At 49.5% G+C, this 26,490-nt stretch overlaps 1 protein-coding gene across 1 annotated transcript in view; it reads left to right on the top strand.

Annotated features, from left to right (window-relative positions):
- LOC135572548 (uncharacterized) overlaps nucleotides 1-2,950 on the top strand; it is an 80,682-nt gene extending 77,732 nt beyond the window's left edge. Inside the window, exon 2 of the mRNA XM_065020684.1 lies at nucleotides 2,418-2,950. Within this exon, the coding sequence (XP_064876756.1) occupies nucleotides 2,418-2,900 (483 nt within the window). The 3' untranslated portion in view covers nucleotides 2,901-2,950. The remainder of the gene's footprint in view (nucleotides 1-2,417) is intronic.
- The last annotated feature ends 23,540 nt before the right edge of the window (nucleotides 2,951-26,490 follow it).

The following is a 26,490-nucleotide window of genomic DNA, read 5'->3' as shown; positions in this document are numbered from 1 at the left end:
GGCCAGTGTTGTCTTTCAGCAGGAGCTAGCCTCACTACCCATTATGGAGACCAGTGTTGTCTTTCAGCAGAAGCTAGCCTCACTACCCACTATGGAGACCAGTGTGTCTTTCAGCAGGAGCTAGTCTCACTACCCACTATGGAGACCAGTGTGTCTTTCAGCAGGAGCTAGCCTCACTACCCAATATGGAGACCAGTGTTGTCTTTCAGCAGGAGCTAGCCTCACTACCCAATATGGAGACCAGTGTTGTCTTTCAGCAGGAGCTAGCCTCACTACCCAATATGAAGACCAGTATGCCTTTGAGCAGGAGCTAGCCTCACTACCCAACATGGAGACCAGTGTGTCTTTCAGCAGGAGATAGCCTCACTACCCAATATGGAGGCCAGTGTGTCTTTCAGCAGGAGCTAGCCTCACTACCCATTATGGAGACCAGTGTTGTCTTTCAGCAGCAGCTAGCCTCACTACCCAATATGGAGACCAGTGTTGTCTTTCAGCAGGAGCTAGCCTCACTACCCACTATGGAGACCAGTGTGTCTTTCAGCAGGAGCTAGTCTCACTGCCCAATATGGAGACCAGTATGTCTTTCAGCAGGAGCTAGCCTCACTACCCAATATGGAGACCAGCGTTGTCTTTCAGCAGGAGGTAGCCTCACTACCCAATATGAAGACCAGTGTTGTCTTTCAGCAGGAGCTAGCCTCACTGCCCAATATGGAGACCAGTGTGTCTTTCAGCAGGAGCTAGCCTTACTGCCCAATATTTAGACCAGTGTTGTCTTTCAGCAGGAGCTAGCCTCACTAGCCAATATGGAGGCCAGTGTGTCTTTCGGCAGGAGCTAGCCTCACTACCCAATATGAAGACCAGTGTGCCTTTGAGCAGGAGCTAGCCTCACTACCCAATATGGAGACCAGTGTGTCTTTCAGCAGGAGATAGCCTCACTACCCAATATGGAGCTAGTCTCACTGCCCAATATGGAGACCAGTGTTGTCTTTCAGCAGGAGCAGCCTCACTACCCACTATGGAGACCAGTGTGTCTTTCAGCAGGAGCTAGTCTCAGCCCAAGATGGAGACCAGTGTGTCTTTCAGCAGGACTAGCCTCACATTATGGAGACCAGTGTTGTCTTTCAGCAGGAGCTAGCCTCACTACCCAATATGAAGACCAGTGTTGTCTTTCAGCAGGAGCTAGCCTCACTGCCCACTATGGAGACCAGTGTGTCTTTCAGCAGGAGCAAGATGGAGACCCTTACTGCCCAACCCATTTAGACCAGTGTTGTCTTTCAGCAGGAGCTAGCCTCACTAGCCAATATGGAGGCCAGTGTGTCTTTCGGCAGGAGCTAGCCTCACTACCCAATATGAAGACCAGTGTGCCTTTGAGCAGGAGCTAGCCTCACTACCCAAGATGGAGACCAGTGTGTCTTTCAGCAGGAGCTAGTCTCACTGCCCAATATGGAGCCCAGTGTGTCTTTCAGCAGGAGCTAGCCTCACTACCCAATATGGAGACCGGTGTTGTCTTTCAGCAGGAGCTAGCCTCACTACCCACTATGGAGACCAGTGTGTCTTTCAGCAGGAGCTAGTCTCACTGCCCAATATGGAGACCAGTGTGTCTTTCAGCAGGAGCTAGCCTCACTACCCAATATGGAGAGCCAGCGTTGTCTTTCAGCAGGAGCTAGCCTCACTACCCAATATGAAGACCAGTGTTGTCTTTCAGCAGGAGCTAGCCTCACTGCCCAATATGGAGACCAGTGTGTCTTTCAGCAGGAGCTAGCCTTACTGCCCAATATTTAGACCAGTGTTGTCTTTCAGCAGGAGCTAGCCTCACTAGCCAATATGGAGGCCAGTGTGTCTTTCGGCAGGAGCTAGCCTCACTACCCAATATGAAGACCAGTGTGCCTTTGAGCAGGAGCTAGCCTCACTACCCAATATGGAGACCAGTGTGTATTTCAGCAGGAGATAGCCTCACTACCCAATATGGAGGCCAGTGTGTCTTTCAGGAGGAGCTAGCCTCACTACCCATTATGGAGACCAGTGTTGTCTTTCAGCAGGAGCTAGCCTCACTACCCACTATGGAGACCAGTGTGTCTTTCAGCAGGAGCTAGTCTCACTGCCCAATATGGAGCCCAGTGTGTCTTTCAGCAGGAGCTAGCCTCACTACCCACTATGGAGACCAGTGTGTCTTTCAGCAGGAGCTAGTCTCACTACCCAAGATGGAGACCAGTGTGTCTTTCAGCAGGAGCTAGCCTCACTACCCAAGATGGAGACCAGTGTGTCTTTCAGCAGGAGCTAGCCTCACTACCCAATATGGAGACCAGTGTGTCTTTCAGCAGGAGCTAGCCTCACTACCCAATATGGAGACCAGTGTGTCTTTCAGAAGGAGCTAGCCTCACTACCCAATATGGAGATCAGTGTGTCTTTCTCCACAGGTTCCCGCGCCCCAGCCAGCCCTCACAGGTTCCCGCGCCCCAGCCGGCTCCACAGGTTCCCGCGCCCCAGCCGGCTCCACAGGTTCCCGCGCCCCAGCCGGCTCCACAGGTTCCCGCGCCCCAGCCGGCTCCACAGGTTCCCGCGCCCCAGCCGGCTCCACAGGTTCCCGTGCCCCAGCCGGCTACACAGGTTCTCGCGCCCCAGCTGGCTTTACAGGTCCCCGCACCTCAGCAGAAGCGTCCGGCCCGCTCCTGGTCCTCGGGACCGTCCCTCTGGTCAACGTCCTGCAGCTGGAGTCTCGCATCAGGGAGGGGGTCTCTTCTAGTCCCGCTCCCCGGCGGCAGTTTATTCATTATTACACACACCTGCCACCATTATTACGCGCACCTGTGCCTCAGGAGACTCACCCGGACTCCATCACCTTCCTGATTACCTCCCCTATATCTGTCACTCCCTTTGGTTCATTCCCCAGGCGTTATTGACTCTGTTTTATGTCTGTACGCTACTCGTGTTGCATTCCATGTGCCGTTATTTATTAAATTCACTCCATGTACTTGCTTCCCAATTCTTAGCGTTACAGTTTCACCTTTATAATCACTTAGCGCCAATTAATGCTAGGAAATGTATGTGTCCTAACCACGGTTGAGATTGAACTCCAAGAGATTACAAATATCTTTATTTCTATATTATTAAATGTAATAACTATATTGTCGTGCCTCTCCCGGCAGTGTATCCCTCCTCCTGAGGGCACAGGATGGAAGGAAACGCCTGCCAGCGCCGGCAGTGTCAGTGTCGAGGCTCCGGGCTGCCAGCTGCATATGATTCATCCTCTCTGGTTGTAATGGGTGAAAGTCATCCTTGATTAACCCCTGCAGAATGAGTCTAATTACTTGAAATTAGCCCAGGCACAATGGAGCCGCTCTTCATGCAGATGCAAAGTGGAGGGGTGGAGGGCACTAGCCTGCCCTGCAGCTTTATACAATACCTAACTCCTCGACAATCCCCTCTCCAAGCCCAACTCCTCGACAATCCCCTCTCCAAGCCCCCCTCCTCTCCTCTCTGAGAGGTCAGTCTGAACAGGCCCATTTACACCACAGAGGATGCCATAATTGTTCTAGTTTATCAGCGACCCCATTTCTATTATTCCAGCCTGATGATGGGTTTGTCTGCCAGCCCTGGACAACAAGGGCTACGTCCCAAATGGAACCCTGTGCCCTACATACTCCACTTATTTTGACCAGGGCCTATAGGGCACTATGTAGGGCATAGGGATCCATTTGGAATGTAGCCCTTGTTTGCCAGGGATGCAGAAAAGTCATTTTAGGCCCATGCCAGGGGAGCGAGACAGCGTATTCAAGTTCGGGGACGACAAATTGAAAAGGAGATTTTGTAATGTGCCGAAAGCGCGTCTGAAAATCAAAACAGACCCAACAACCGTCTACCTCGCAGCTATTCACCTCATTATGCAGACAGCGGAAGATGAGGTGGTTATGTAGAATGTACACTGACTACATCCCAAATGGCACCCTATTCCCTATATAGTGCACTACTTGACCTCTATCCGTTTAGCAACCAGGAATTGTACACACCAGACCAGAATCACTGAGGAAGTAAAGTACATTGTTCCTGAATGTGTCTAAGGAGGGGCGGATTGTTTGCGTTTCAGGCAATTTAATTTATTTATTATTTATTTATTTAATTAATTGATAGAATGATTTTCATGTGACTATACGTACTAGTCTAAAAGTGAGTATGAATGAAGTGAGGCCAGTTCAGAAGGAGCACGCCAGTGTGGTGCCACCAGCTGATCACATCAGCGGATATCACACCAACTGGATTCATACAACTCACATGCGGTCTATTTAAGTTGACCAGTTCTACACATGCTACTGCTGTAAATAGCTGTTAGTCGCTATGCTGGTTGTTTTCTGAGATCCACTCCAGCCTCCACCAGTCTGTGTTCTGGGTTTCTTCCTTCAGACTATTGTGCTCATTGCCTGTAGATGTTTGATCATCTTTATATGATGCTTGGCTCTGGCAGTGAGCTACCCTGAAGGAGCAGAGCCTAACGTCAAGACTATGCATTGTAATCTTTTCTAATAAATGGTTGAATGTACACGTGGCGTTTCCTTTCTGAACTTGTTCTGAGGGATAACAAGATAAACGTGTCTGTCCACCGTAACTGTGCAATGACTGTTGAAAGAAAGGTGGTAACTTCCACTGTTTAGTTCACTAACAACTATTGTGTCTAAGTATTTGCCTTGACTGGACATCAGAGGTGTTAGTGGAGAGGTTTACTGGTGTGGAGAGGTTTACTGGTGTGGAGATGTTTACTGGTGTGGAGGTGTTAGTGGAGAGGTTTACTGGTGTGGAGATATTTACTGGTGTGGAGGTGTTAGTGGAGAGGTTTACTGGTGTGGAGATATTTACTGGTGTGGAGAGGTTTACTGGTGTGGAGAGGTTTACTGGTGTGGAGAGGTTTACTGGTGTGGAGAGGTTTACTGGTGTGGAGAGCTTTACTGGTGTGGAGAGGTTTACTGGTGTGGAGAGGTTTACTGGTGTGGAGTGGTTTACTGGTGTGGAGGTGTTAGTGGAGAGGTTTACTGGTGTGGAGGTGTTAGTGGAGAGGTTTACTGGTGTGGAGAGGTTTACTGGTGTGGAGGTGTTAGTGGAGAGGTTTACTGGTGTGGAGAGGTTTACTGGTGTGGAGAGGTTTACTGGTGTGGAGGTGCTAGTGGAGAGGTTTACTGGTGTGGAGGTGTTAGTGGAGAGGTTTACTGGTGTGGAGGTGTTAGTGGTGAGGTTTACTGGTGTGGCGATGTTAGTGGAGGGGTTTACTGGTGTGGAGAGGTTTACTGGTGTGGAGAGGTTTACTGGTGGGGAGGTGTTAGTGGAGAGGTTTACTGGTGTGGAGGTGTTAGTGAAGAGGTTTACTGGTGTGGAGGTGTTAGTGGAGAGGTTTACTGGTGTGGAGGTGTTAGTGGAGAGGTTTACTGGTGTGGAGGTGTTAGTGGAGAGGTTTACTGGTGTGGAGATATTTACTGGTGTGGAGGTGTTAGTGGAGATGTTTACTGGTGTGGAGGTGTTAGTGGAGAGGTGTACTGGTGTGGAGGTGTTAGTGGAGAGGTTTACTGGTGTGGAGGTGTTAGTAGAGGTTTACTGGTGTGGAGATGTTTACTGGTGTGGAGGTGTTAGTGGAGAGGTTTACTGGTGTGGAGGTGTTAGTGGAGAGGTTTACTGGTGTGGAGAGGTTTACTGGTGTGGAGGTGTTAGTGGAGAGGTTTACTGGTGTGGAGATATTTACTGGTGTGGAGAGGTTTACTGGTGTGGAGAGGTTTACTGGTGTGGAGAGGTTTACTGGTGTGGAGAGGTTTACTGGTGTGGAGAGGTTTACTGGTGTGGAGAGGTTTACTGGTGTGGAGTGGTTTACTGGTGTGGAGAGGTTTACTGGTGTGGAGAGGTTTACTGGTGTGGAGAGGTTTACTGGTGTGGAGGTGTTAGTGGAGAGGTTTACTGGTGTGGAGGTGTTAGTGGAGAGGTTTACTGGTGTGGAGAGGTTTACTGGTGTGGAGAGGTTTACTGGTGTGGAGGTGCTAGTGGAGAGGTTTACTGGTGTGGAGGTGTTAGTGGAGGGGTTTACTGGTGTGGAGAGGTTTACTGGTGTGGAGAGGTTTACTGGTGGGGAGGTGTTAGTGGAGAGGTTTACTGGTGTGGAGCTGTTAGTGGAGAGGTTTACTGGTGTGGAGGTGCTAGTGGAGAGGTTTACTGGTGTGGAGGTGTTAGTGGAGAGGTTTACTGGTGTGGAGGTGTTAGTGGAGAGGTTTACTGGTGTGGAGGTGTTAGTGGAGAGGTGTACTGGTGTGGAGATATTTACTGGTGTGGAGGTGTTAGTGGAGAGGTTTACTGGTGTGGAGATATTTACTGGTGTGGAGGTGTTAGTGGAGAGGTTTACTGGTGTGGAGATATTTACTGGTGTGGAGAGGTTTACTGGTGTGGAGAGGTTTACTGGTGTGGAGAGGTTTACTGGTGTGGAGAGGTTTACTGGTGTGGAGTGGTTTACTGGTGTGGAGTGGTTTACTGGTGTGGAGAGGTTTACTGGTGTGGAGAGGTTTACTGGTGTGGAGTGGTTTACTGGTGTGGAGGTGTTAGTGGAGAGGTTTACTGGTGTGGAGAGGTTTACTGGTGTGGAGAGGTTTACTGGTGTGGAGGTGTTAGTGGAGAGGTTTACTGGTGTGGTTTACTGGTGTGGAGAGGTTTACTGGTGTGGAGGTGCTAGTGGAGAGGTTTACTGGTGTGGAGGTGTTAGTGGAGAGGTTTACTGGTGTGGAGGTGTTAGTGGTGAGGTTTACTGGTGTGGCGATGTTAGTGGAGGGGTTTACTGGTGTGGAGAGGTTTACTGGTGTGGAGAGGTTTACTGGTGGGGAGGTGTTAGTGGAGAGGTTTACTGGTGTGGAGGTGTTAGTGAAGAGGTTTACTGGTGTGGAGGTGTTAGTGGAGAGGTTTACTGCTGTGGAGGTGTTAGTGGAGAGGTTTACTGGTGTGGAGGTGTTAGTGGAGAGGTTTACTGGTGTGGAGGTGTTAGTGAAGAGGTTTACTGGTGTGGAGGTGTTAGTGGAGAGGTTTACTGGTGTGGAGGTGTTAGTGGAGAGGTTTACTGGTGTGAAGATGTTAGTGGAGAGGTTTACTGGTGTGGAGGTGTTAGTGGAGAGGTTTACTGGTGTGGCGGTGTTAGTGGAGAGGTTTACTGGTGTGGAGCTGTTAGTGGAGAGGTTTACTGGTGTGGAGGTGTTAGTGGAGAGGTTTACTGGTGTGGAGAGGTTTACTGGTGTGGAGGTGCTAGTGGAGAGGTTTACTGGTGTGGAGGTGTTAGTGGAGAGGTTTACTGGTGTGGAGGTGTTAGTGGTGAGGTTTACTGGTGTGAAGATGTTAGTGGAGGGGTTTACTGGTGTGGAGAGGTTTACTGGTGTGGAGAGGTTTACTGGTGGGGAGGTGTTAGTGGAGAGGTTTACTGGTGTGGAGCTGTTAGTGGAGAGGTTTACTGGTGTGGAGGTGTTAGTGGAGAGGTTTACTGGTGTGGAGGTGTTAGTGGAGAGGTTTACTGGTGTGGAGAGGTTTACTGGTGTGGAGATGTTTACTGGTGTGGAGGTGTTAGTGGAGAGGTTTACTGGTGTGGAGATATTTACTGGTGTGGAGGTGTTAGTGGAGAGGTTTACTGGTGTGGAGATATTTACTGGTGTGGAGAGGTTTACTGGTGTGGAGAGGTTTACTGGTGTGGAGTGGTTTACTGGTGTGGAGAGGTTTACTGGTGTGGAGAGGTTTACTGGTGTGGAGTGGTTTACTGGTGTGGAGGTGTTAGTGGAGAGGTTTACTGGTGTGGAGAGGTTTACTGGTGTGGAGAGGTTTACTGGTGTGGAGGTGTTAGTGGAGAGGTTTACTGGTGTGGAGAGGTTTACTGGTGTGGAGAGGTTTACTGGTGTGGAGTGGTTTACTGGTGTGGAGGTGTTAGTGGAGAGGTTTACTGGTGTGGAGAGGTTTACTGGTGTGGAGAGGTTTACTGGTGTGGAGGTGTTAGTGGAGAGGTTTACTGGTGTGGAGAGGTTTACTGGTGTGGAGGTGCTAGTGGAGAGGTTTACTGGTGTGGAGGTGTTAGTGGAGAGGTTTACTGGTGTGGAGGTGTTAGTGGTGAGGTTTACTGGTGTGGCGATGTTAGTGGAGGGGTTTACTGGTGTGGAGAGGTTTACTGGTGTGGAGAGGTTTACTGGTGGGGAGGTGTTAGTGGAGAGGTTTACTGGTGTGGAGGTGTTAGTGAAGAGGTTTACTGGTGTGGAGGTGTTAGTGGAGAGGTTTACTGGTGTGGAGGTGTTAGTGGAGAGGTTTACTGGTGTGGAGGTGTTAGTGGAGAGGTTTACTGGTGTGGAGGTGTTAGTGAAGAGGTTTACTGGTGTGGAGGTGTTAGTGGAGAGGTTTACTGGTGTGGAGGTGTTAGTGGAGAGGTTTACTGGTGTGGAGGTGTTAGTGGAGAGGTTTACTGGTGTGGAGATATTTACTGGTGTGGAGGTGTTAGTGGAGATGTTTACTGGTGTGGAGGTGTTAGTGGAGAGGTGTACTGGTGTGGAGAGGTTTACTGGTGTGGAGGTGTTAGTGGAGAGGTTTACTGGTGTGGAGGTGTTAGTAGAGGTTTACTGGTGTGGAGATGTTTACTGGTGTGGAGGTGTTAGTGGAGAGGTTTACTGGTGTGGAGGGGTTAGTGGAGAAGTTTACTGGTGTGGAGAGGTTTACTGGTGTGGAGGTGTTAGTGGAGAGGTTTACTGGTGTGGAGATATTTACTGGTGTGGAGAGGTTTACTGGTGTGGAGAGGTTTACTGGTGTGGAGTGGTTTACTGGTGTGGAGTGGTTTACTGGTGTGGAGAGGTTTACTGGTGTGGAGAGGTTTACTGGTGTGGAGAGGTTTACTGGTGTGGAGAGGTTTACTGGTGTGGAGGTGTTAGTGGAGAGGTTTACTGGTGTGGAGAGGTTTACTGGTGTGGAGAGGTTTACTGGTGTGGAGGTGCTAGTGGAGAGGTTTACTGGTGTGGAGGTGTTAGTGGAGAGGTTTACTGGTGTGGAGGTGTTAGTGGTGAGGTTTACTGGTGTGAAGATGTTAGTGGAGGGGTTTACTGGTGTGGAGAGGTTTACTGGTGTGGAGAGGTTTACTGGTGGGGAGGTGTTAGTGGAGAGGTTTACTGGTGTGGAGCTGTTAGTGGAGAGGTTTACTGGTGTGGAGGTGTTAGTGGAGAGGTTTACTGGTGTGGAGGTGTTAGTGGAGAGGTTTACTGGTGTGGAGGTGTTAGTGGAGAGGTTTACTGGTGTGGAGAGGTTTACTGGTGTGGAGATGTTTACTGGTGTGGAGGTGTTAGTGGAGAGGTTTACTGGTGTGGAGATATTTACTGGTGTGGAGGTGTTAGTGAAGAGGTTTACTGGTGTGGAGATATTTACTGGTGTGGAGAGATTTACTGGTGTGGAGAGGTTTACTGGTGTGGAGAGGTTTACTGGTGTGGAGAGGTTTACTGGTGTGGAGATGTTTACTGGTGTGGAGAGGTTTACTGGTGTGGAGAGGTTTACTGGTGTGGAGAGGTTTACTGGTGTGGAGAGGTTTACTGGTGTGGAGTGGTTTACTGGTGTGGAGGTGTTAGTGGAGAGGTTTACTGGTTTGGAGAGGTTTACTGGTGTGGAGAGGTTTACTGGTGTGGAGGTGTTAGTGGAGGGGTTTACTGGTGTGGAGAGGTTTACTGGTGTGGAGAGGTTTACTGGTGTGGAGAGGTTTACTGGTGGGGAGGTGTTAGTGGAGAGGTTTACTGGTGTGGAGGTGTTAGTGAAGAGGTTTACTGGTGTGGAGGTGTTAGTGGAGAGGTTTACTGGTGTGGAGTTGTTAGTGGAGAGGTTTACTGGTGTGGAGGTGTTAGTGGAGAGGTTTACTGGTGTGGAGATGTTTACTGGTGTGGAGGTGTTAGTGGAGAGGTTTACTGGTGTGGAGGTGTTAGTGGAGAGGTTTACTGGTGTGGAGAGGTTTACTGGTGTGGAGGTGTTAGTGGAGATGTTTACTGGTGTGGAGGTGTTAGTGGAGAGGTGTACTGGTGTGGAGAGGTTTACTGGTGTGGAGGTGTTAGTGGAGAGGTTTACTGGTGTGGAGGTGTTAGTAGAGGTTTACTGGTGTGGAGATGTTTACTGGTGTGGAGGTGTTAGTGGAGAGGTTAACTGGTGTGGAGAGGTTTACTGGTGTGGAGGTGTTAGTGGAGAGGTTTACTGGTGTGGAGATATTTGCTGGTGTGGAGAGGTTTACTGGTGTGGAGAGGTTTACTGGTGTGGAGAGGTTTACTGGTGTGGAGAGGTTTACTGGTGTGGAGTGGTTTACTGGTGTGGAGATGTTTACTGGTGTGGAGATGTTTACTGGTGTGGAGAGGTTTACTGGTGTGGAGAGGTTTACTGGTGTGGAGTGGTTTACTGGTGTGGAGGTGTTAGTGGAGAGGTTTACTGGTGTGGAGGTGTTAGTGGAGAGGTTTACTGGTGTGGAGAGGTTTACTGGTGTGGAGAGGTTTACTGGTGTGGAGGTGCTAGTGGAGAGGTTTACTGGTGTGGAGGTGTTAGTGGAGAGGTTTACTGGTGTGGAGGTGTTAGTGGTGAGGTTTACTGGTGTGAAGATGTTAGTGGAGGGGTTTACTGGTGTGGAGAGGTTTACTGGTGTGGAGAGGTTTACTGGTGGGGAGGTGTTAGTGGAGAGGTTTACTGGTGTGGAGCTGTTAGTGGAGAGGTTTACTGGTGTGGAGCTGTTAGTGGAGAGGTTTACTGGTGTGGAGGTGTTAGTGGAGAGGTTTACTGGTGTGGAGGTGTTAGTGGAGAGGTTTACTGGTGTGGAGGTGTTAGTGGAGAGGTTTACTGGTGTGGAGAGGTTTACTGGTGTGGAGATGTTTACTGGTGTGGAGGTGTTAGTGGAGAGGTTTACTGGTGTGGAGATATTTACTGGTGTGGAGGTGTTAGTGGAGAGGTTTACTGGTGTGGAGATATTTACTGGTGTGGAGAGGTTTACTGGTGTGGAGAGGTTTACTGGTGTGGAGAGGTTTACTGGTGTGGAGTGGTTTACTGGTGTGGAGATGTTTACTGGTGTGGAGAGGTTTACTGGTGTGGAGAGGTTTACTGGTGTGGAGAGGTTTACTGGTGTGGAGTGGTTTACTGGTGTGGAGGTGTTAGTGGAGAGGCTTACTGGTGTGGAGAGGTTTACTGGTGTGGAGAGGTTTACTGGTGTGGAGGTGTTAGTGGAGAGGTTTACTGGTTTGGAGAGGTTTACTGGTGTGGAGAGGTTTACTGGTGTGGAGGTGTTAGTGGAGGGGTTTACTGGTGTGGAGAGGTTTACTGGTGTGGAGAGGTTTACTGGTGTGGAGAGGTTTACTGGTGGGGAGGTGTTAGTGGAGAGGTTTACTGGTGTGGAGGTGTTAGTGAAGAGGTTTACTGGTGTGGAGGTGTTAGTGGAGAGGTTTACTGGTGTGGAGTTGTTAGTGGAGAGGTTTACTGGTGTGGAGGTGTTAGTGGAGAGGTTTACTGGTGTGGAGATGTTTACTGGTGTGGAGGTGTTAGTGGAGAGGTTTACTGGTGTGGAGGTGTTAGTGGAGAGGTTTACTGGTGTGGAGAGGTTTACTGGTGTGGAGGTGTTAGTGGAGATGTTTACTGGTGTGGAGGTGTTAGTGGAGAGGTGTACTGGTGTGGAGAGGTTTACTGGTGTGGAGGTGTTAGTGGAGAGGTTTACTGGTGTGGAGGTGTTAGTAGAGGTTTACTGGTGTGGAGATGTTTACTGGTGTGGAGGTGTTAGTGGAGAGGTTAACTGGTGTGGAGAGGTTTACTGGTGTGGAGGTGTTAGTGGAGAGGTTTACTGGTGTGGAGATATTTGCTGGTGTGGAGAGGTTTACTGGTGTGGAGAGGTTTACTGGTGTGGAGAGGTTTACTGGTGTGGAGAGGTTTACTGGTGTGGAGTGGTTTACTGGTGTGGAGATGTTTACTGGTGTGGAGATGTTTACTGGTGTGGAGAGGTTTACTGGTGTGGAGAGGTTTACTGGTGTGGAGTGGTTTACTGGTGTGGAGGTGTTAGTGGAGAGGTTTACTGGTGTGGAGGTGTTAGTGGAGAGGTTTACTGGTGTGGAGAGGTTTACTGGTGTGGAGAGGTTTACTGGTGTGGAGGTGCTAGTGGAGAGGTTTACTGGTGTGGAGGTGTTAGTGGAGAGGTTTACTGGTGTGGAGGTGTTAGTGGTGAGGTTTACTGGTGTGAAGATGTTAGTGGAGGGGTTTACTGGTGTGGAGAGGTTTACTGGTGTGGAGAGGTTTACTGGTGGGGAGGTGTTAGTGGAGAGGTTTACTGGTGTGGAGCTGTTAGTGGAGAGGTTTACTGGTGTGGAGCTGTTAGTGGAGAGGTTTACTGGTGTGGAGGTGTTAGTGGAGAGGTTTACTGGTGTGGAGGTGTTAGTGGAGAGGTTTACTGGTGTGGAGGTGTTAGTGGAGAGGTTTACTGGTGTGGAGAGGTTTACTGGTGTGGAGATGTTTACTGGTGTGGAGGTGTTAGTGGAGAGGTTTACTGGTGTGGAGATATTTACTGGTGTGGAGGTGTTAGTGGAGAGGTTTACTGGTGTGGAGATATTTACTGGTGTGGAGAGGTTTACTGGTGTGGAGAGGTTTACTGGTGTGGAGAGGTTTACTGGTGTGGAGTGGTTTACTGGTGTGGAGATGTTTACTGGTGTGGAGAGGTTTACTGGTGTGGAGAGGTTTACTGGTGTGGAGAGGTTTACTGGTGTGGAGTGGTTTACTGGTGTGGAGGTGTTAGTGGAGAGGCTTACTGGTGTGGAGAGGTTTACTGGTGTGGAGAGGTTTACTGGTGTGGAGGTGTTAGTGGAGAGGTTTACTGGTGTGGAGGTGTTAGTGGAGAGGTTTACTGGTGTGGAGGTGTTAGTGGAGAGGTTTACTGGTGTGGAGAGGTTTACTGGTGTGGAGAGGTTTACTGGTGTGGAGGTGTTAGTGGAGAGGTTTACTGGTGTGGAGATATTTACTGGTGTGGAGGTGTTAGTGGAGAGGTTTACTGGTGTGGAGATATTTACTGGTGTGGAGAGGTTTACTGGTGTGGAGAGGTTTACTGGTGTGGAGAGGTTTACTGGTGTGGAGAGGTTTACTGGTGTGGAGATGTTTACTGGTGTGGAGAGGTTTACTGGTGTGGAGAGGTTTACTGGTGTGGAGAGGTTTACTGGTGTGGAGTGGTTTACTGGTGTGGAGGTGTTAGTGGAGAGGTTTACTGGTGTGGAGAGGTTTACTGGTGTGGAGAGGTTTACTGGTGTGGAGGTGTTAGTGGAGAGGTTTACTGGTGTGGAGAGGTTTACTGGTGTGGAGAGGTTTACTGGTGTGGAGGTGCTAGTGGAGAGGTTTACTGGTGTGGAGGTGTTAGTGGAGAGGTTTACTGGTGTGGAGGTGTTAGTGGTGAGGTTTACTGGTGTGGCGATGTTAGTGGAGGGGTTTACTGGTGTGGAGAGGTTTACTGGTGTGGAGAGGTTTACTGGTGGGGAGGTGTTAGTGGAGAGGTTTACTGGTGTGGAGGTGTTAGTGAAGAGGTTTACTGGTGTGGAGGTGTTAGTGGAGAGGTTTACTGGTGTGGAGGTGTTAGTGGAGAGGTTTACTGGTGTGGAGGTGTTAGTGGAGAGGTTTACTGGTGTGGAGGTGTTAGTGAAGAGGTTTACTGGTGTGGAGGTGTTAGTGGAGAGGTTTACTGGTGTGGAGGTGTTAGTGGAGAGGTTTACTGGTGTGGAGGTGTTAGTGGAGAGGTTTACTGGTGTGGAGATATTTACTGGTGTGGAGGTGTTAGTGGAGAGGTTTACTGGTGTGGAGGTGTTAGTGGAGAGGTTTACTGGTGTGGAGGTGTTAGTGGAGAGGTTTACTGGTGTGGAGGTGTTAGTGGAGAGGTTTACTGGTGTGGAGGTGTTAGTGGAGAGGTTTACTGGTGTGGAGGTGTTAGTGAAGAGGTTTACTGGTGTGGAGGTGTTAGTGGAGAGGTTTACTGGTGTGGAGGTGTTAGTGGAGAGGTTTACTGGTGTGGAGGTGTTAGTGGAGAGGTTTACTGGTGTGGAGAGGTTTACTGGTGTGGAGATGTTTACTGGTGTGGAGGTGTTAGTGGAGAGGTTTACTGGTGTGGAGAGGTTTACTGGTGTGGAGGTGTTAGTGGAGAGGTTTACTGGTGTGGAGATATTTACTGGTGTGGAGAGGTTTACTGGTGTGGAGAGATTTACTGGTGTGGAGTGGTTTACTGGTGTGGAGATGTTTACTGGTGTGGAGATGTTTACTGGTGTGGAGAGGTTTACTGGTGTGGAGAGGTTTACTGGTGTGGAGTGGTTTACTGGTGTGGAGGTGTTAGTGGAGAGGTTTACTGGTGTGGAGGTGTTAGTGGAGAGGTTTACTGGTGTGGAGAGGTTTACTGGTGTGGAGAGGTTTACTGGTGTGGAGGTGCTTAGTGGAGAGGTTTACTGGTGTGGAGGTGTTAGTGGAGAGGTTTACTGGTGTGGAGGTGTTAGTGGTGAGGTTTACTGGTGTGAAGATGTTAGTGGAGGGGTTTACTGGTGTGGAGAGGTTTACTGGGTGTGGAGAGGTTTACTGGTGGGGAGGTGTTAGTGGAGAGGTTTACTGGTGTGGAGGTGTTAGTGGAGAGGTTTACTGGTGTGGAGGTGTTAGTGGAGAGGTTTACTGGTGTGGAGGTGTTAGTGGAGAGGTTTACTGGTTGTGGAGAGGTTTACTGGTGTGGAGATGTTTACTGGTGTGGAGGTGTTAGTGGAGAGGTTTACTGGTGTGGAGATATTTACTGGTGTGGAGGTGTTAGTGGAGAGGTTTACTGGTGTGGAGATATTTACTGGTGTGGAGAGGTTTACTGGTGTGGAGAGGTTTACTGGTGTGGAGAGGTTTACTGTGTGTGGAGAGGTTTACTGGTGTGTAGATGTTTACTGGTGTGGAGAGGTTTACTGGTGTGGAGAGGTTTACTGGTGTGGAGAGGTTTACTGGTGTGGAGTGGTTTACTGGTGTGGAGGTGTTAGTGGAGAGGTTTACTGGTGTGGAGAAGTTTACTGGTGTGGAGAGGTTTACTGTGTGGAGGTGTTAGTGGAGAGGTTTACTGGTGTGGAGAGGTTTACTGGTGTGGAGAGGTTTACTGGTGTGGAGGTGCTAGTGGAGAGGTTTACTGGTGTGGAGGTGTTACTGGTGTGGAGAGGTTTACTGGTGTGGAGGTGTTAGTGGTGAGGTTTACTGGTGTGGCGATGTTAGTGGAGGGGTTTACTGGTGTGGAGAGGTTTACTGGTGTGGAGAGGTTTACTGGTGGGGAGGTGTTAGTGGAAAGGTTTACTGGTGTGGAGGTGTTAGTCAAGAGGTTTACTGGTGTGGAGGTGTTAGTGGAGAGGTTTACTGGTGTGGAGGTGTTTACTGGTGTGGAGAGGTTTACTGGTGTGGAGAGGTTTACTGGTGTGGAGGTGTTAGTGGAGAGGTTTACTGGTGTGGAGGTGTTAGTGGAGAGGTTTACTGGTGTGGAGGTGTTAGTGGAGAGGTTACTGGTGTGGAGAGGTTTATTGGTGTGGAGGTGTTAGTGGAGAGGTTTACTGGTGTGGAGGTGTTAGTAGAGGTTTACTGGTGTGGAGATGTTTACTGGTGTGGAGGTGTTAGTGGAGAGGTTTACTGGTGTGGAGGTGTTAGTGGAGAGGTTTACTGGTGTGGAGAGGTTTACTGGTGTGGAGGTGTTAGTGGAGAGGTTTACTGGTGTGGAGATGTTTACTGGTGTGGAGGTGTTAGTGGAGAGGTTTACTGGTGTGGAGGTGTTAGTGGAGAGGTTTACTGGTGTGGAGGTGTTAGTGGAGAGGTTTACTGGTGTGGAGGTGTTAGTGGAGATGTTTACTGGTGTGGAGGTGTTAGTGGAGAGGTGTACTGGTGTGGAGAGGTTTACTGGTGTGGAGGTGTTAGTGGAGAGGTTTACTGGTGTGGAGGTGTTAGTAGAGGTTTACTGGTGTGGAGATGTTTACTGGTGTGGAGGTGTTAGTGGAGAGGTTTACTGGTGTGGAGGTGTTAGTGGAGAGGTTTACTGGTGTGGAGAGGTTTACTGGTGTGGAGAGGTTTACTGGTGTGGAGGTGTTAGTGGAGAGGTTTACTGGTGTGGAGATATTTACTGGTGTGGAGGTGTTAGTGGAGAGGTTTACTGGTGTGGAGGTGTTAGTGGAGAGGTTTACTGGTGTGGAGATATTTACTGGTGTGGAGAGGTTTACTGGTGTGGAGAGGTTTACTGGTGTGGAGAGGTTTACTGGTGTGGAGTGGTTTACTGGTGTGGAGATGTTTACTGGTGTGGAGATGTTTACTGGTGTGGAGATGTTAGTGGAGAGGTTTACTGGTGTGGAGAGGTTTACTGGTGTGGAGATGTTTACTGGTGTGGAGGTGTTAGTGGAGAGGTTTACTGGTGTGGAGATATTTACTGGTGTGGAGGTGTTAGTGGAGAGGTTTACTGGTGTGGAGATATTTACTGGTGTGGAGAGGTTTACTGGTGTGGAGAGGTTTACTGGTGTGGAGAGGTTTACTGGTGTGGAGAGGTTTACTGGTGTGTAGATGTTTACTGGTGTGGAGAGGTTTACTGGTGTGGAGAGGTTTACTGGTGTGGAGAGGTTTACTGGTGTGGAGTGGTTTACTGGTGTGGAGGTGTTAGTGGAGAGGTTTACTGGTGTGGAGAAGTTTACTGGTGTGGAGAGGTTTACTGGTGTGGAGGTGTTAGTGGAGAGGTTTACTGGTGTGGAGAGGTTTACTGGTGTGGAGAGGTTTACTGGTGTGGAGGTGCTAGTGGAGAGGTTTACTGGTGTGGAGGTGTTAGTGGAGAGGTTTACTGGTGTGGAGGTGTTAGTGGTGAGGTTTACTGGTGTGGATGTTAGTGGAGGGGTTTACTGGTGTGGAGAGGTTTACTGGTGTGGAGAGGTTTACTGGTGGGGAGGTGTTAGTGGAAAGGTTTACTGGTGTGGAGGTGTTAGTCAAGAGGTTTACTGGTGTGGAGGTGTTAGTGGAGAGGTTTACTGGTGTGGAGGTGTTAGTGGAGAGGTTTACTGGTGTGGAGATGTTTACTGGTGTGGAGGTGTTAGTGGAGAGGTTTACTGGTGTGGAGGTGTTAGTGGAGAGGTTTACTGGTGTGGAGGTGTTAGTGGAGAGGTTTACTGGTGTGGACGTGTTAGTGGAGAGGTGTACTGGTGTGGAGAGATTTATTGGTGTGGAGGTGTTAGTGGAGAGGTTTACTGGTGTGGAGGTGTTAGTAGAGGTTTACTGGTGTGGAGATGTTTACTGGTGTGGAGGTGTTAGTGGAGAGGTTTACTGGTGTGGAGGTGTTAGTGGAGAGGTTTACTGGTGTGGAGAGGTTTACTGGTGTGGAGGTGTTAGTGGAGAGGTTTACTGGTGTGGAGATGTTTACTGGTGTGGAGGTGTTAGTGGAGAGGTTTACTGGTGTGGAGGTGTTAGTGGAGAGGTTTACTGGTGTGGAGGTGTTAGTGGAGAGGTTTACTGGTGTGGAGGTGTTAGTGGAGATGTTTACTGGTGTGGAGGTGTTAGTGGAGAGGTGTACTGGTGTGGAGAGGTTTACTGGTGTGGAGGTGTTAGTGGAGAGGTTTACTGGTGTGGAGGTGTTAGTAGAGGTTTACTGGTGTGGAGATGTTTACTGGTGTGGAGGTGTTAGTGGAGATGTTTACTGGTGTGGAGGTGTTAGTGGGAGGTGTACTGGTGTGGAGAGGTTTACTGGTGTGGAGGTGTTAGTGGAGAGGTTTACTGGTGTGGAGGTGTTAGTAGAGGTTTACTGGTGTGGAGATGTTTACTGGTGTGGAGGTGTTAGTGGAGAGGTTTACTGGTGTGTGTTGTGGAGAGGTTTACTGGTGTGGAGAGGTTTACTGGTGTGAGAGGTTTACTGGTTTACTGTGTGGAGAGGTTTACTGGTGTGGAGAGGTTTACTGGTGTGGAGGGTTAGTGGAGAGGTTTACTGGTGGAGGTGTTAGTGGAGAGGTTTACTGGTTGGAGATATTTACTGGTGTGGAGAGGTTTACTGGTGTGGAGAGGTTTACTGGTGTGGAGGTTTACTGGTGTGGAGAGGTTTACTGGTGTGGAGAGGTTTACTGGTGTGGAGTGGTTTACTGGTGTGGAGATGTTTACTGGTGTGGAGAGGTTTACTGGTGTGGAGAGGTTTACTGGTGTGGAGTGGTTTACTGGTGTGGAGGTGTTAGTGGAGAGGTTTACTGGTGTGGAGGTGTTAGTGGAGAGGTTTACTGGTGTGGAGAGGTTTACTGGTGTGGAGAGGTTTACTGGTGTGGAGGTGCTTAGTGGAGAGGTTTACTGGTGTGGAGGTGTTAGTGGAGAGGTTTACTGGTGTGGAGGTGTTAGTGGTGAGGTTTACTGGTGTGAAGATGTTAGTGGAGGGGTTTACTGGTGTGGAGAGGTTTACTGGTGTGGAGAGGTTTACTGGTGGGGAGGTGTTAGTGGAGAGGTTTACTGGTGTGGAGCTGTTAGTGGAGAGGTTTACTGGTGTGGAGGTGTTAGTGGAGAGGTTTACTGGTGTGGAGGTGTTAGTGGATGGAGGTTTACTGGTGTGGAGGTGTTAGTGGAGAGGTTTACTGGTGTGGAGGTGTTAGTGGAGAGGTTTACTGGTGTGGAGAGGTTTACTGGTGTGGAGATGTTTACTGGTGTGGAGGTGTTAGTGGAGAGGTTTACTGGTGTGGAGATATTTACTGGTGTGGAGGTGTTAGTGGAGAGGTTTACTGGTGTGGAGATATTTACTGGTGTGGAGAGGTTTACTGGTGTGGAGAGGTTTACTGGTGTGGAGAGGTTTACTGGTGTGGAGTGGTTTACTGGTGTGGAGATGTTTACTGGTGTGGAGAGGTTTACTGGTGTGGAGAGGTTTACTGGTGTGGAGAGGTTTACTGGTGTGGAGTGGTTTACTGGTGTGGAGGTGTTAGTGGAGAGGTTTACTGGTGTGGAGAGGTTTACTGGTGTGGAGAGGTTTACTGGTGTGGAGGTGTTAGTGGAGAGGTTTACTGGTGTGGAGAGGTTTACTGGTGTGGAGAGGTTTACTGGTGTGGAGGTGCTAGTGGAGAGGTTTACTGGTGTGGAGGTGTTAGTGGAGAGGTTTACTGGTGTGGAGGTGTTAGTGGTGAGGTTTACTGGTGTGGCGATGTTAGTGGAGGGGTTTACTGGTGTGGAGAGGTTTACTGGTGTGGAGAGGTTTACTGGTGGGGAGGTGTTAGTGGAAAGGTTTACTGGTGTGGAGGTGTTAGTCAAGAGGTTTACTGGTGTGGAGGTGTTAGTGGAGAGGTTTACTGGTGTGGAGGTGTTAGTGGAGAGGTTTACTGGTGTGGAGGTGTTAGTGGAGAGGTTTACTGGTGTGGAGATGTTTACTGGTGTGGAGGTGTTAGTGGAGAGGTTTACTGGTGTGGAGGTGTTAGTGGAGAGGTTTACTGGTGTGGAGGTGTTAGTGGAGAGGTTTACTGGTGTGGAGGTGTTAGTGGAGAGGTGTACTGGTGTGGAGAGATTTACTGGTGTGGAGGTGTCAGTGGAGAGGTTTACTGGTGTGGAGGTGTTAGTAGAGGTTTACTGGTGTGGAGATGTTTACTGGTGTGGAGGTGTTAGTGGAGAGGTTTACTGGTGTGGAGGTGTTAGTGGAGAGGTTTACTGGTGTGGAGAGGTTTACTGGTGTGGAGGTGTTAGTGGAGAGGTTTACTGGTGTGGAGATGTTTACTGGTGTGGAGGTGTTAGTGGAGAGGTTTACTGGTGTGGAGGTGTTAGTGGAGAGGTTTACTGGTGTGGAGGTGTTAGTGGAGATGTTTACTGGTGTGGAGGTGTTAGTGGAGAGGTGTACTGGTGTGGAGAGGTTTACTGGTGTGGAGGTGTTAGTGGAGAGGTTTACTGGTGTGGAGGTGTTAGTAGAGGTTTACTGGTGTGGAGAGGTTTACTGGTGTGGAGGTGTTAGTGGAGAGGTTTACTGGTGTGGAGGTGTTAGTGGAGAGGTTTACTGGTGTGGAGAGGTTTACTGGTGTGGAGGTGTTAGTGGAGAGGTTTACTGGTGTGGAGATATTTACTGGTGTGGAGAGGTTTACTGGTGTGGAGAGGTTTACTGGTGTGGAGAGGTTTACTGGTGTGGAGTGGTTTACTGGTGTGGAGATGTTTACTGGTGTGGAGAGGTTTACTGGTGTGGAGAGGTTTACTGGTGTGGAGTGGTTTACTGGTGTGGAGGTGTTAGTGGAGAGGTTTACTGGTGTGGAGGTGTTAGTGGAGAGGTTTACTGGTGTGGAGAGGTTTACTGGTGTGGAGAGGTTTACTGGTGTGGAGAGGTTTACTGGTGTGGAGGTGTTAGTGGAGAGGTTTACTGGTGTGGAGAGGTTTACTGGTGTGGAGAGGTTTACTGGTGTGGAGGTGCTAGTGGAGAGGTTTACTGGTGTGGAGGTGTTAGTGGAGAGGTTTACTGGTGTGGAGGTGTTAGTGGTGAGGTTTACTGGTGTGGCGATGTTAGTGGAGGGGTTTACTGGTGTGGAGAGGTTTACTGGTGTGGAGAGGTTTACTGGTGTGGAGTGGTTTACTGGTGTGGAGATGTTTACTGGTGTGGAGAGGTTTACTGGTGTGGAGAGGTTTACTGGTGTGGAGTGGTTTACTGGTGTGGAGGTGTTAGTGGAGAGGTTTACTGGTGTGGAGAGGTTTACTGGTGGGGAGGTGTTAGTGGAAAGGTTTACTGGTGTGGAGGTGTTAGTCAAGAGGTTTACTGGTGTGGAGGTGTTAGTGGAGAGGTTTACTGGTGTGGAGGTGTTAGTGGAGAGGTTTACTGGTGTGGAGGTGTTAGTGGAGAGGTTTACTGGTGTGGAGATGTTTACTGGTGTGGAGGTGTTAGTGGAGAGGTTTACTGGTGTGGAGGTGTTAGTGGAGAGGTTTTTACTGGTGTGGAGGTTTACTGGTGTGGAGTGGAGGTTTACTGGTGTGGTTGTGGAGGTGTTGGTGGAGAGGTTTACTGGTGTGGAGGTGGTGTTAGTGGAGAGGTTTACTGGTGTGGAGGTGTTAGTGGAGAGGTTTACTGGTGTGGAGGTGTTAGTGGAGAGGTTTACTGGTGTGGAGAGGTTTACTGGTGTGGAGGTGTTAGTGGAGAGGTTTACTGGTGTGGAGAGGTTTACTGGTGTGGAGGTGTTAGTGGAGAGGTTTACTGGTGTGGAGGTGTTTGGAGAGGTTGGTGTGGAGGTGTTAGTGGAGAGGTTTACTGGTGTGGAGGTGTTAGTGGAGAGGTTTACTGGTGTGGAGGTGTTAGTGGAGAGGTTTACTGGTGTGGAGAGGTTTACTGGTGTGGAGGTGTTAGTGGAGAGGTTTACTGGTGTGGAGGTGTTAGGTTTACTGGTGTGGAGAGGTTTACTGGTGTGGAGGTGTTAGTGGAGAGGTTTACTGGTGTGGAGGTGTTAGTGGAGAGGTTTACTGGTGTGGAGAGGTTTACTGGTGTGGAGGTGTTAGTGGAGAGGTTTACTGGTGTGAGAGGTTTACTGGTGTGGAGAGGTTTACTGGTGTGGAGAGGTTTACTGGTGTGGAGAGGTTTACTGGTGTGGAGTGGTTTACTGGTGTGGAGATGTTTACTGGTGTGGAGAGGTTTACTGGTGTGGAGAGGTTTACTGGTGTGGAGGTTTACTGGTGTGGAGGTGTTAGTGGAGAGGTTTACTGGTGTGGAGGTGTTAGTGGAGAGGTTTACTGGTGTGGGAGGTTTACTGGTGTGGAGAGGTTTACTGGTGTGGAGAGGTTTACTGGTGTGGAGGTGTTAGTGGAGAGGTTTACTGGTGTGGAGAGGTTTACTGGTGTGGAGAGGTTTACTGGTGTGGAGGTGTTAGTGGAGAGGTTTACTGGTGTGGAGGTGTTAGTGGAGAGGTTTACTGGTGTGGAGGTGTTAGTGGTGAGGTTTACTGGTGTGGAGATGTTAGTGGAGGGGTTTACTGGTGTGGAGAGGGAGAGGTTTACTGGTGTGGAGAGGTTTACTGGTGTGGAGTGGTTTACTGGTGTGGAGATGTTTACTGGTGTGGAGAGGTTTACTGGTGTGGAGAGGTTTACTGGTGTGGAGAGGTTTACTGGTGTGGAGGTGTTAGTGGAGAGGTTTACTGGTGTGGAGGTGTACTGGTGGAGAGGTTTACTGGTGTGGAGAGGTTTACTGGTGTGGAGAGGTTTACTGGTGTGGAGAGGTTTACTGGTGTGGAGGTGTTACTGGTGTGGAGAGGTTTACTGGTGTGGAGAGGTTTACTGGTGTGGAGGTGTTAGTGGAGAGGTTTACTGGTGTGGAGGTGTTAGTGGAGAGGTTTACTGGTGTGGAGGTGTTAGTGGAGAGGTTTACTGGTGTGGAGGTGTTAGTGGAGAGGTTTACTGGTGTGGAGAGGTTTACTGGTGTGAGAGGTTTACTGGTGTGGAGGTGTTAGTGGAGAGGTTTACTGGTGTGGAGGTGTTAGTGGAGAGGTTTACTGGTGTGGAGGTGTTAGTGGAGAGGTTTACTGGTGTGGAGGTGTTAGTGGAGAGGTTTACTGGTGTGGAGGTGTTAGTGGAGAGGTTTACTGGTGTGGAGGTGTTAGTGAAGAGGTTTACTGGTGTGGAGGTGTTAGTGAGAGGTTTACTGGTGTGGAGGTGTTAGTGGAGAGGTTTACTGGTGTGGAGGTGTTAGTGGAGAGGTTTACTGGTGTGGAGATATTTACTGGTGTGGAGGTGTTAGTGGAGAGGTTTACTGGTGTGGAGGTGTTAGTGGAGAGGTTTACTGGTGTGGAGATGTTTACTGGTGTGGAGGTGTTAGTGGAGAGGTTTACTGGTGTGGAGGTGTTAGTGGAGAGGTTTACTGGTGTGGAGAGGTTTACTGGTGTGGAGGTGTTAGTGGAGAGGTTTACTGGTGTGGAGGTGTTAGTAGAGGTTTACTGGTGTGGAGATGTTTACTGGTGTGGAGGTGTTAGTGGAGAGGTTTACTGGTGTGGAGGTGTTAGTGGAGAGGTTTACTGGTGTGGAGAGGTTTACTGGTGTGGAGGTGTTAGTGGAGAGGTTTACTGGTGTGGAGATATTTACTGGTGTGGAGAGGTTTACTGGTGTGGAGAGGTTTACTGGTGTGGAGAGGTTTACTGGTGTGGAGAGGTTTACTGGTGTGGAGAGGTTTACTGGTGTGGAGAGGTTTACTGGTGTGGAGTGGTTTACTGGTGTGGAGTGGTTTACTGGTGTGGAGAGGTTTACTGGTGTGGAGAGGTTTACTGGTGTGGAGTGGTTTACTGGTGTGGAGGTGTTAGTGGAGAGGTTTACTGGTGTGGAGGTGTTAGTGGAGAGGTTTACTGGTGTGGAGAGGTTTACTGGTGTGGAGAGGTTTACTGGTGTGGAGGTGCTTAGTGGAGAGGTTTACTGGTGTGGAGGTGTTAGTGGAGAGGTTTACTGGTGTGGAGGTGTTAGTGGTGAGGTTTACTGGTGTGAAGATGTTAGTGGAGGGGTTTACTGGTGTGGAGAGGTTTACTGGTGTGGAGAGGTTTACTGGTGGGGAGGTGTTAGTGGAGAGGTTTACTGGTGTGGAGCTGTTAGTGGAGAGGTTTACTGGTGTGGAGGTGTTAGTGGAGAGGTTTACTGGTGTGGAGGTGTTAGTGGAGAGGTTTACTGGTGTGGAGGTGTTAGTGGAGAGGTTTACTGGTGTGGAGAGGTTTACTGGTGTGGAGAGGTTTACTGGTGTGGAGAGGTTTACTGGTGTGGAGAGGTTTACTGGTGTGGAGAGGTTTACTGGTGTGGAGAGGTTTACTGGTGTGGAGAGGTTTACTGGTGTGGAGAGGTTTACTGGTGTGGAGGTGTTAGTGGAGAGGTTTACTGGTGTGGAGGTGTTAGTGGAGAGGTTTACTGGTGTGGAGAGGTTTACTGGTGTGGAGAGGTTTACTGGTGTGGAGGTGCTTAGTGGAGAGGTTTACTGGTGTGGAGGTGTTAGTGGAGAGGTTTACTGGTGTGGAGGTGTTAGTGGTGAGGTTTACTGGTGTGAAGAGGTTTACTGGTGTGGAGAGGTTTACTGGTGTGGAGAGGTTTACTGGTGTGGAGAGGTTTACTGGTGTGGAGAGGTTTACTGGTGTGGAGAGGTTTACTGGTGTGGAGTGGTTTACTGGTGTGGAGGTGTTAGTGGAGAGGTTTACTGGTGTGGAGGTGTTAGTAGAGGTTTACTGGTGTGGAGATGTTTACTGGTGTGGAGGTGTTAGTGGAGAGGTTTACTGGTGTGGAGGTGTTAGTGGAGAGGTTTACTGGTGTGGAGAGGTTTACTGGTGTGGAGGTGTTAGTGGAGAGGTTTACTGGTGTGGAGATGTTTACTGGTGTGGAGGTGTTAGTGGAGAGGTTTACTGGTGTGGAGGTGTTAGTGGAGAGGTTTACTGGTGTGGAGGTGTTAGTGGAGAGGTTTACTGGTGTGGAGGTGTTAGTGGAGATGTTTACTGGTGTGGAGGTGTTAGTGGAGAGGTTTACTGGTGTGGAGAGGTTTACTGGTGTGGAGGTGTTAGTGGAGAGGTTTACTGGTGTGGAGGTGTTAGTAGAGGTTTACTGGTGTGGAGAGGTTTACTGGTGTGGAGGTGTTAGTGGAGAGGTTTACTGGTGTGGAGGTGTTAGTGGAGAGGTTTACTGGTGTGGAGAGGTTTACTGGTGTGGAGGTGTTAGTGGAGAGGTTTACTGGTGTGGAGATATTTACTGGTGTGGAGAGGTTTACTGGTGTGGAGGGTTTACTGGTGTGGAGAGGTTTACTGGTGTGGAGTGGTTTACTGGTGTGGAGATGTTTACTGGTGTGGAGAGGTTTACTGGTGTGGAGAGGTTTACTGGTGTGGAGTGGTTTACTGGTGTGGAGGTGTTAGTGGAGAGGTTTACTGGTGTGGAGGTGTTAGTGGAGAGGTTTACTGGTGTGGAGAGGTTTACTGGTGTGGAGAGGTTTACTGGTGTGGAGAGGTTTACTGGTGTGGAGGTGTTAGTGGAGAGGTTTACTGGTGTGGAGAGGTTTACTGGTGTGGAGAGGTTTACTGGTGTGGAGGTGCTAGTGGAGAGGTTTACTGGTGTGGAGGTGTTAGTGGAGAGGTTTACTGGTGTGGAGGTGTTAGTGGTGAGGTTTACTGGTGTGGCGATGTTAGTGGAGGGGTTTACTGGTGTGGAGAGGTTTACTGGTGTGGAGAGGTTTACTGGTGTGGAGTGGTTTACTGGTGTGGAGATGTTTACTGGTGTGGAGAGGTTTACTGGTGTGGAGGTGCTAGTGGAGAGGTTTACTGGTGTGGAGGTGTTAGTGGAGAGGTTTACTGGTGTGGAGGTGTTAGTGGTGAGGTTTACTGGTGTGGAGGTGTTAGTGGAGGGGTTTACTGGTGTGGAGAGGTTTACTGGTGTGTTAGAGGTTTACTGGTGGGAGGTGTTAGTGGAGAGGTTTACTGGTGTGGAGGTGTTAGTGAAGAGGTTTACTGGTGTGGAGGTGTTAGTGGAGAGGTTTACTGGTGTGGAGGTGTTAGTGGAGAGGTTTACTGGTGTGGAGGTGTTAGTGGAGAGGTTTACTGGTGTGGAGGTGTTAGTGAAGAGGTTTACTGGTGTGGAGGGAGGTGTTAGTGAAGAGGTTTACTGGTGTGGAGGTGTGGAGAGGTTTACTGGTGTGGAGGTGTTAGTGGAGAGGTTTACTGGTGTGGAGAGGTTTACTGGTGTGGAGGTGTTAGTGGAGAGGTTTACTGGTGTGGAGGTGTTAGTGGAGGGGTTTACTGGTGTGGAGAGGTTTACTGGTGTGAGAGGTTTACTGGTGTGGAGGTGTTTACTGGTGTGGAGAGGTTTACTGGTGTGGAGGTGTTAGTGAAGAGGTTTACTGGTGTGGAGGTGTTAGTGGAGAGGTTTACTGGTGTGGAGGTGTTAGTGGAGAGGTTTACTGGTGTGGAGGTGTTAGTGGAGAGGTTTACTGGTGTGGAGGTGTTAGTGAAGAGGTTTACTGGTGTGGAGGTGTTAGTGAAGAGGTTTACTGGTGTGGAGGTGTTAGTGGAGAGGTTTACTGGTGTGGAGGTGTTAGTGGAGAGGTTTTACTGGTGTGGAGATAGGTTTACTGGTGTGGAGGTGTTAGTGGAGAGGTTTACTGGTGTGGAGGTGTTAGTGGAGAGGTTTACTGGTGTGGAGATGTTTACTGGTGTGGAGGTGTTAGTGGAGATGTTTACTGGTGTGGAGGTGTTAGTGGAGAGGTTACTGGTGTGGAGAGGTTTACTGGTGTGGAGGTGTTAGTGGAGAGGTTTACTGGTGTGGAGGTGTTAGTAGAGGTTTACTGGTGTGGAGATGTTTACTGGTGTGGAGGTGTTAGTGGAGAGGTTTACTGGTGTGGAGGTGTTAGTGGAGAGGTTTACTGGTGTGGAGAGGTTTACTGGTGTGGAGGTGTTAGTGGAGAGGTTTACTGGTGTGGAGATATTTACTGGTGTGGAGAGGTTTACTGGTGTGGAGAGGTTTACTGGTGTGGAGAGGTTTACTGGTGTGGAGAGGTTTACTGGTGTGGAGAGGTTTACTGGTGTGGAGAGGTTTACTGGTGTG

Source organism: Oncorhynchus nerka, linkage group LG2 (assembly GCF_034236695.1).
Source record: "Oncorhynchus nerka isolate Pitt River linkage group LG2, Oner_Uvic_2.0, whole genome shotgun sequence".
Classification (NCBI taxonomy): Eukaryota; Metazoa; Chordata; class Actinopteri; order Salmoniformes; family Salmonidae; genus Oncorhynchus; species Oncorhynchus nerka.
Note: the sequence above shows the minus strand (reverse complement) of the source record. Positions and strands in the feature narration are given on the sequence as shown.